General features: G+C 45.5%; 1 protein-coding gene across 1 annotated transcript; it reads right to left on the bottom strand.

The window, feature by feature from the left end:
• Positions 1–3,037: 3,037 nt before the first annotated feature.
• LOC109521465 (uncharacterized) lies at positions 3,038–4,285 on the bottom strand. Its single transcript, XM_019879297.1, has 2 exons — positions 3,834–4,285; positions 3,038–3,694 (listed from the first exon to the last, which is right to left on the bottom strand). Exons 1-2 carry the CDS (start codon positions 4,047–4,049, stop codon positions 3,302–3,304), a joined length of 609 nt encoding a protein of 202 aa, XP_019734856.1. The 5' UTR covers positions 4,050–4,285; the 3' UTR covers positions 3,038–3,301.
• Positions 4,286–9,972: the final 5,687 nt, after the last annotated feature.

A 9,972-nucleotide genomic window follows, 5' to 3' on the forward strand; every position in this document is an offset into this window, starting at 1 on the left:
GAGTCGCTAAATTCAGTTTAAATTCATCTCTCCTTTTATTATTTATAATTTTATCTGTGGTTTTATTGTTCTTGTTTTGATTGTAAAGTGTCCTTGAGTGTTTTGAAAGGCGCTTTTAATGTAATGTATTATTATTATTATTATTATTATAAGGAAGTTGCGAATAATTCGCTCCGGTTGATAATGATAATAATAACAATAATAATAATAAATGCTCTTGCGATGCGGAGGCAACTCAAATTTTAAAATACGAATACGAATAGACTGCTAATTTTGCACTCAAATTGCTATTGTGTGGAACAAATGTTTATTTTCTTCCGTGTGATTATAATAGCCTTAAATTGATACTCAATGCGTGAATTATTACCTTTGGACTGTCTGAGAAAATCTGAGGAATTTATCGTCATGATATTGATGCTTTGATAACATTTTTCTAAATCTGTTTACTCCAGGTGCAGCCACCTCGTTACCTCTGCGTCCCGCGTGCTAGACGCATAATTTTCCCGTGGGACGCACAGTTCCAAATAATGTGCGTTTTTGGGACGCAAGGAAATTTCTCAGTCAAAACAAAACAAAACAAAAAAAACTACGGCAAGCCTGAGGATTTCACGGTAACGATCGTTCCTGGTAGCGTGTCGTTTCCGTGGCGTCATTTTAACGGAACCAAAAAATCATTTAACCATAAAAGTCTCCCGACATGAGTTGACTGTACGCGATCAAATCTCTCCTATGTGATCAACGCAATTTCACCTGTGCCTGTATGTGTGTTTGTGGTGTGGTGTGTGTTTCTTCTAATTTACTTTCGTTTTGTTTTCAGTGTTTTAGTCTGCAAACAGAGGAATCATGTGGATGAAAGTTTGAGATGGCGGCGAAAAAAACTCACAAAGATCTACTAATTACGACATTTAAGAAATGGGAATGCCAGTCTGATTTTTCATATGAATCGTCTGAAGGGCGTACCACTAAACTCACCTGTGATGTATGCAAAGGAACACGAGAGCTAGATACGACGAGAGGCACGATTACGAGGCAAGTTGGTCATTATATCTGTAGGCTAATCGCTATGAAAAATTGTTGGTAGAACTAATCATGACGTGTGTTAGATTCTTTCGTCAAATTTATAGTAGATTACACATGCATCGTCTTGGGAAGAGGATGTCAAGCCACATCAATACGTACCTGTATTAATGATTACCAGTAAATTAATCTTTGCAGTGTGAGACTGGAAAAAATACTCAGATTTTGTGGTATGCTGTATTCATCATGCCATATGAGCACACCAGTTTTTGATCCATAAATTTTTTTTAATAAACCTGGAGTACACAGCTGCTGATGTCATGTTCATTGTTAATGCATAGTTTTCAAACATTTACCCTTGAAAGATTATAATTTTTAGTTTCAGAATTCTTGATTATGAATATCAGTCAAAATAGAAAAATGGGTTCCCATGATGAACGTTTACGGAACCCAAAATGAGTTGCTGTGGTTTCCCATTGGGTAATCCGACAGAACCGAAAAACGTTTACCGTGAATTTTTCCGAAATCCTCAGGCCTGCTACTGAATTATTTAAAGTTTTTCAGCATTTGTTTATAATTGTATGGATATGTTGTTGTTTGTGTTATTATATGCAATTGAATAATTAGACCATTTTAGAATTCGAAATTTGGGATTCTCTAAATGCATAATGGGACTCATACTTTTCTGATCAGCGAGTCCCTGGGACTCGCTACGGGTAAACTGTAAAATTATCACTGCAGGGGTAATCAGAAGAGATGTCCAAGCCAACGGATGCGCCTCTGAGCGGCCAGTCGGGATGGAGAAGGCTGAAGTGTACGTTTTCGGAGGTCTATGTTGGCAACATAGAGGTGCCAGCTGATGTTCAAGATGGTTCTGAGTGACCTGCTGTCAAAGCCATCGATCCTCTTGGCCAGGGTCTTGTTTAAAGGCCAGGATTCTGCACCATACAAGAGGATGGGAAGAACTGCTGAGTTATACATGCGCATCTTAGTCTTTTGGGACACTGAATGGTGGCGCCAGAGGGGCTGCCACAGTGGCTGCATAGCTGCGGCTGCGAGGGCGCATCTGCGGTCAATCTCTCACTTGAGATCGCCGCTGCTTGTAATGGTGGAGCCCAGGTAGATGACCGAATTGATGAATTGTACTTCGTCTGTGCCAAAAAACAGGGGGGAAGGGTGTAGTCTGTCACCGATATACATAACTTTGGTTTTCTGCCATCTTTCTTGGAGGCCCAGCTTTGCTGCTTCTGTTTGGTATATGGAGAGAGCACTGCTGAGGTCTTGGAGGGAGTTGCTGAACAGGGTGGTGTCATCAGCGTATTCAAGGTTGGTCAGGTGGAAGTTGCCAAACGACATGCCTGAGACTTGCTGTCGGACTCGGATCATAAGGTGGTCAATGACACAGTTAAAAAGGTCAGGAGAGGCCACGCAGCCCTGTCCGACCCCACTGTTAATGGGGAACCACTCTGAGTCCTTCCCATTCACACGAACACAGCTCTCTGAGTTGTTGTAGAATCGCTGGAACAATATGGTTATTTTGGGTGGCACTCCAAGGTATTTCAGAATGTTCCAAAGGGAGAGGTGGTCAACTGTATCAAAGGCAGCTTTAAGATCTATAAAGGCTATAAAGAGATGTTGGTCCTTCCGAAAATCTCTGACCTTCTCAACAATGAGTCTAATTGCGGAGATGTGATCTATAGTGGACCGGTTGGGCATGAAGCCAGCAGAGATGGCCGAATGGCAGGAAGAGCACGGGTGAGAAGGATACGGGTGAACAGTTTTGCAGGTATGGAGAGCAGTGAGATGCCTCTGTAGTTGTTGCAGAGTTGCTTGTCACCTTTCCGCTTCCAGAATGGCAGACTGATGCCCCGGGTCCAGTCTGTGGGGGGTTGTTCTGCCACCCACACGTGGTTAATGATATGGGTGAGCCACTGGGCCATGGAGTCACCCCCTTCTTTGAGCAGCTCTGCAGTGATGGCACAGATTCCAGGGGCCTTGTGATTTTTGAGATTTTTTTTATTGCTGCTTTGACCTCATCGATTGTCACTGGGTCAGTTTTGCAGTTGGGTTTGGGGGTGGTGGAGTTGGCAGCAGTAACAAGATGGGGGTTGGTAGGAAATGGAGTATGATGAAGGAGGTTGCTGAAGTGCTCTTTCCAGCGTTCAAGGCAGTCTATTTCTGTGGTGATGCGATTTCCACTGGCATCCTTCATGAGGACGGTCTTGATGCGTGGTCTGATACGGGCTTGGCCCAGCATTCGAAAGACCTGTCTGAGGTCATTGCTCTATGCTGCTGATTCCAGGCGTTCAGCCTCTTCTCCCCAGCACCTCTCCCTGTCAGTTGCAATTGCTGCATTTCGTGCTGCATTCAGCCTCAGGTACTCTGTCATATCACCGCGCAGGCGGGCATCACGGCGGCGGTCAATGATGTTGAGGGTCAGCTGTGAGATCCATGGTTGTTTGGGAAGAGATCTTGATCTTCCCAATACATCCTGGGCAGACTGGTTGACCTTTAGTTTGGAAGTCTCCCAGTCCACGATGTCATCATCGGCCAGGGCGGTGAAGGCATTGGTGATGGAGCGGCGATATGCAGAGGCAGTGGTGGGGTCACAGAGTCTGGAAGACATTAAGCGTGGTTGTGGCCTGGTAGATGGGTCTGCTCGTATTTTAAGTCGCAGCTGGGCAACCAACAGGCGGTGTTCTGTGTTGCCCAGCTGTGCTCCTCTGAAGACCCTGCAGTTGGTGACGGAGGATCGCCAGCGGCGGGAGATGATGATGTGGTCTATCGCCTTCCGGGTTCTTCCATCAGGACTATACCAGGTCCAGTGATGGATCTGCTTGGAGGGAACCAGGTGTCGGTGATGCAGAGGTTATTTGAATGGCAGAGGAGAAGCAGACGTTTGCCGTTATCATTTGTGGTGTTGTCAACAAAGGTAGTGCCAATGGGTTGTGTGGGGGTTTGGTGAGATGGTCCATCTCTGGAGGAGGAAGAGAAGGTTGCATTGGCGTCGGTGAGGTTGATGACAATGTCATGTGGTGGGGCTTGGCTAACGACCTGATGGAGTTGGTCGAAGGTGTCCTTCACTGTATCATTGGCGACATCTGTGAAGGCGTAAGCAACGATCACTGTCATCTTGCCATGTAGGTGGAGGAACCGTGCAGACAGGAGACAATCGTTAATTGGGATTCAGCTGATAAGTGATTGGCGTGTATGTTTGGACATGGCCAGCGCGACTCCATGGAGGCCCGTCCAAATTTCAGGGCCACTCCATATGAAAGCAGTATTCTCCTGCTGTAATTTCGCCGCTCCCTTGCCACCTTGATTCACATAGACCCGCAATGGTGATTTTGTAGCGGGAGAGCTCCAAGGACAGCAGTGAAGGAGCTCCAGCCCGAAGAAGCATTCGGACGTTCCATGTAGCAATACGCGTCTTGAGGCGGAGGTCAATCCTTACTCGTTGGTCGGGGGCGTTCCTATGTCTAGTCTTGGTTTGGGCACTCCGGTTTCTTCTGGTCGGTTTCGTAACAAAAAATTTCTCCTGAGTGGGTTGTTGGCCCTCTGCAGGATAGTCAGATGATGGGGCTGCCATCTTAGCGGTGTACCGACACACCGTCGGGACCTTGTTAGTCTGGAACCTCCCCGGAAGACCGGCCCGCCAAGGGAGACCCTAGCTGCAGCAAGCTCCAGACGGTAACGCTCTCCGGATCATTGACACACACAAGCCTCCTTGCCACGGCAAGGCCAGGACCCACAAGGAGGTCGATAGTGATAGTGAATATTTAATTCGGCGCGGGTACGTAGCATTTTTTTTTTTTGACAAAACATACCAGAGCGAGAGTGCAACTTCCTGTGAATTCCCGTGAATACTTTCGTTCGTTGCTTGGCACCAACATGGCGACGCGGTCTTCCCGTCGCTGGGGACGAATTAAAAAACACGAGACGACAGCGCATCACGATGAAGAAGCATTCGTTGAAAAAATACGATTGGCTGAGATAGACTGTAAAGGGTCGACACAGTCTGTGAAAAAATGGAAAAATGAATACGGCTTTTCAGGCGATGTCGATGATTGTGATGAATTGGAAACGTTAAGCAAATTGTCGCTGAAAGACAAAGAAAAGCGGAAAATTAATGAACACGGAAAACAATTGTTTAAGTGTCAAATCCTTGTTAATATGGCCAGACAAAAGCGAGTTAAGAAAACGGCAGAAAAAAACAAAGCTGGATGAGGATTCATTCATGGAACGTTGGGTTAAAGCAGGGGGTCCCCAAACTTGTTGGACCGAAGATCGACTTTTCAATCAACCACCCTCGCGCGATCGCCCCTTACCGGGCACGGACACACGCGCGCGCACACACACACACGCACACGCACATGCACACACACGCACACGCACACGCAGGCATGCACGCACGCCATGATGAGAAACAGCCTGACACAGAGGCATGCGATGCACTTTTGCAGCCTGTTAACTATCGTAGCTCAAACGTATTGTTTTAAAGTGCTTCCCTGTGCCCTCTAGATTCCTATTCTTTGCCCGTGCCCTCGGTGAATTGTACACGAAGCAAACTCTGAATGAGAAGAATAAAAGAAGCGCAACAGCTCTGATCACAAGCTGCAATTGCAGACTCTTGAGCGCTAACAACTTCCGGTGACGTAGGTCACGCGCCACCCTAGGTTACAGATTTACCTGCTTTATTTTATTTTATTTGAATTTTTAAGTATTTTTTGTGAAAATGAGACTAAGAGGATGATTAGGGTGCAGTGTACATTAACACAAAACATAACATGTACAAAGACACACAAATGGTTGTTTGTTTCTACTTGGGACTAGTCCTAGATGTACCGGCCGCTCATCCTTATGTGACTCAATATGTTAAAAAACATAACCTCAATTGGCCAACATGTCAGATTGATGACGTTTTGAATTATGCACGGAATTTCGAGTGATTTGAGAACAAAACAAAGAAGATTGAGAGTCACATGACTAATATTTACTATGCAGACAAAGTCGAAAACGCCAAGAAAGGTCCGCGTTATAAAAAAAAAAAAAAAAAAGACGTTTGATTCCTCCGAATTGACTCCCGAGCAACTACAACTCTTGAAAGAGGGCCAATGTTTCAATTGTGTGAAAAAAGGTCATAGGGTAAAAGACTGTAGGCAACCGAGGAAGGACAGGCATGTGCGCAAGAACAATGACGGCGCTGTGACCTCCTCAGACGATGAAGCATGACCAACATGGAAGAACACAGAGGATGCAGTTGTCACGGCCTCTGCACCTTTGAGTGAGGATGAAGGTGATTCTAGCCGACAGTAATTATATTTTTGACACAGAAAATTACTTGCTCAGACATCAAACCTTTCCCATGGCTAAACCGGAAATGACATTGTTAGTACAGGGAATCGAGACTGTTTTCCTTGTTGATACAGGAGCCGATATAACAGTGCTGGGCCGCTGGGATCATGACACAGTGAAGCCAGGAAAAAATAAAGTTTGCATGAAGGGAGCACATGGTTCTGTGCACCCCTTACCATTATCACAGACAGTGACCATTGCCTCTCCCGCAGACGCAGAGAGAAAGGCTTTTGTGGAAGTCTTTTTGCATTTTCGCTGTCCAAATAATTTATTAGGACGAGACACTCAGACACAACTCGAGATTTACACCAGAGTGAATCGCAGGGGTCAGGTTGAAGCCCACATGGGAAATGGTCAAGACACTCATTTTTGGACCCTTGACTTGCCGACTAATGATGTAACTCAAAGTTCAAAATGTCTTACTCAATTGGCAACTACAAAAGTACTACCAGGAGGAAGCATGCTAACAACAGACAACCTGCTTGTGACTGTGCGATTTAAGCAGACATCAGGACCAGACCCAGACTACACGAAGGTTTTTCTAGGCCTGGAGCCACAGACTATTGTCATTGATCATATATATTGGAAAAATTGGTGGTGTTTCGCCACAGCGAGGGTGGGGGAGGCAGTCAAGTCGCTTCTTCCACCCGGGCCGCACATACGTCTCGCTGGGCAAGCCCCACCAATGCGGTTGGGAAGACAAATAATCTTGCCGGCTCTGTTCCACAACACACGTGGAGCCCCCCCCCCCACCCCCACCCCCAGCTTACGGGATGTGATGAAACAGAGTACGGCTGGTTGAGGCGGCCAATCAATTGGAAGGTAATGACTACTCCAGCTGTTCATTTCAGCTGACAAATTGACACATACTGTATGTACTAACTACAGAGGAGGAGAAGGCCATTGAGCACCTCCTACCCACACTGTGGAGCACAGGACCAGCAGATGTGGGCCTAATTAAAGATGCTCCACCAGTAATCATTCTTGAGAAACCAGAAAACAGGCCAATCATAAGACAATACCCCTTGAAAAAAGATGCTGAACAGGGAATTCAACCAATAATCAGCGTGTTGCGAAAGGCGGCTATATTGAAACCATGCTCCGATTCCCCGTGCAACACACCGATATTTCCGGTACGAAAGCGCAAACCAACAAGTGGCGATTGGTACAAGATTTGAGAGCAGTGAACCAGGCCGTACAAAAGAGGGCACCAAACGTCCCCAATCCACATATACTGTTAAAATTCACTCCGACCGGAATCGAAATGGTTTTCTGTTATTGATTTGAGTAATGCATTTTGGAGCATTCCAGTGCATCCCGACAGCCAGCATTTGTTCACATTTACATTCAAAGGGGAAAAATTAACTTTTACCAGACTGTCACAAGATTTTTGTGATTCTCCAACCATTTTCTCTGAGGCCATTGCGCGCTGCCTGGCCTCCTTTATTGCCCCACAGGATAGCCAAATTATAATCTGCGTAGATGACCTCTTGGTCGCATCCACATCTAAAGAGCAATGCAGAGTCGATACTATACCTTGCTCTATTATTTGTGAGAAACGACCAATAAAGTGTCAAAAAATAAAATGCAACTTTGGAAGAAACAAGTGGTGTATCTCAGTCACACGCTCTCCGAAAGAGGAGCGTTGTGGGAGACAGACAGAAAAAAGCGGTCGCTGCAGCTCCAAAACCACAGACAAAAAAACTGATGGGAGCCAAGTTCAAATTTCCACCAAATCGCGACCCGATCTGACTGATGTGCCCCTCCCAACTGGTGAAGTTGTCTTGTTGATGGTTCAGCTAAAAAAGGGGGGGATGGCCGCAATAAAGTGGGATTTGCAGTTACAACACAGACAAAGATTTTGTTTCAAGGAACATTAATGTCGAATTACTCAGCACAAGCAGCTGAATTATCAGCATTGATTCAAGCATGCAAAATGTTTTAAGGGAAGGATGTAACTATTTGGACTGATAGCCAATATTGCTGGCGGTCTGTGTGTGTGTTTTGTCAACTATGGTCGGCTCATGGGTTTAAAACCACAACTGGTAAAGAAGTAGCCCACAAATTGTTACTCCAATAATTGCTGGAGGCAGTACAGCTGCCGAGAACAATTGCGATTTGCAAGTGTGAAGCACACATGACAGGTAATGATCCAATCAACATTGGCAACCGCTTGGCGGATCATGCTGCGAAACAGGCAGCTCAACAAGAGTCCCCGAATGACAAAACATTAGCATAGGACATGTTTACAATAGAGACACAGAACACAACACAGGACATTTTGAAATCACGGCAAAAACAAGCACCTCACACGGAACAATATTGGGAAAAAAAGGGAGCAAAACGGGATGACACAGGAAGAGAGAAATTGGCAGACGGAAAGCCATGGCTCCCGAATTCTCTGTTTCTATGGGCCGCGAGGATGACACATGGTTTGTCACATGTGTCAACGGGAGGGATGATTGCACAGGTGCACCAATATTATCACATACATGGGTTTACACACTTTTCGAAAAATTTTTGCAGACGTATAATCTGTTTGAAAAACAATGCACAAGGCTATTTGAGACCAAAAAGGGGAAGATTCCCAGACCTACCAGAACCATTTCACACAATACACATGGACTATATTGAACTGAACAAAACAAAAGGGAAACGATACTGTCTTGTTATTGTTGATGTGTTTTCAAAATGGGTTGAATCGTTTCCGAGCGCCCGCAATGATCCGCGAACTGTCGTGAAAGCATGATGTGAACGCATTATTCCAACTTTTGGTATCTCATCTGTTATTAGAAGAGACAATGGGACACATTTTGTGAACAAAGCTGTTACCAAAACAAGCGAATTGTTGAACATTGATTTAAAGAGACACTGTGTGTACCACCCGCAATCAGCAGGACTTGTGGAACGCACGAATGGAACTGTCAAAGCCAGGCTCATTAAGACAATGAAAGAGACAAAAAGACAATGGCCTGACTGCATTCCCTTCAATGAGAATAGTGCCACCGCAAGGAATGACACATTAAGAGACACACTGACGTCTGCTAACTGACAACTTGGAAAGGAAGATTTAACTTTGGACGGAAAAGAGTACTCGGTAGGAGTACTCGTATGCTCCATCATGAGAAAGGGTCATGAGCCAGGTTACAGACATATCAGTTCATGGAAAGGCCGCTCATTAAAATGTCTACTTTTCTGTTAGTTTATGGATGGTGCTGGTCCAGGAAATGCTTTGTCTTTGGGGGTCCACTGAGGGGCGACCCAATGGGGCCGTCCAGGGGCGTGGTATGTAAATGAAGATGGGAGTGGTTTCTGATGTATTTCTTGTAATTTGCATACACAATCAATAAAAAGGCCGGCAGGGGCTGCAGAGGTCGGGTGTTAGTTGAGAAGCTCACACTGAGTGGCTTCATTGAAAACTGCACCTCTGAGAAAGACAATCTGTTCCTGTGTTCGAGCCTTTGTCGACTATCCGAGCGAACATCACTGACAGTGGGTTTTGTTCGGGTACTCCGGTTTCCTCCCACATTCCAAAAGAAAAACATGCATGGCAGGCTGATTGAACACTCTAAATCAGGAGTGCCCAACCAGTCGACCGCG

The sequence above is a fragment of the Hippocampus comes genome, unplaced genomic scaffold (assembly GCF_001891065.2).
Source record: "Hippocampus comes isolate QL1 unplaced genomic scaffold, H_comes_QL1_v1.1 scaffold404, whole genome shotgun sequence".
Lineage (NCBI taxonomy): Eukaryota > Metazoa > Chordata > Actinopteri > Syngnathiformes > Syngnathidae > Hippocampus > Hippocampus comes.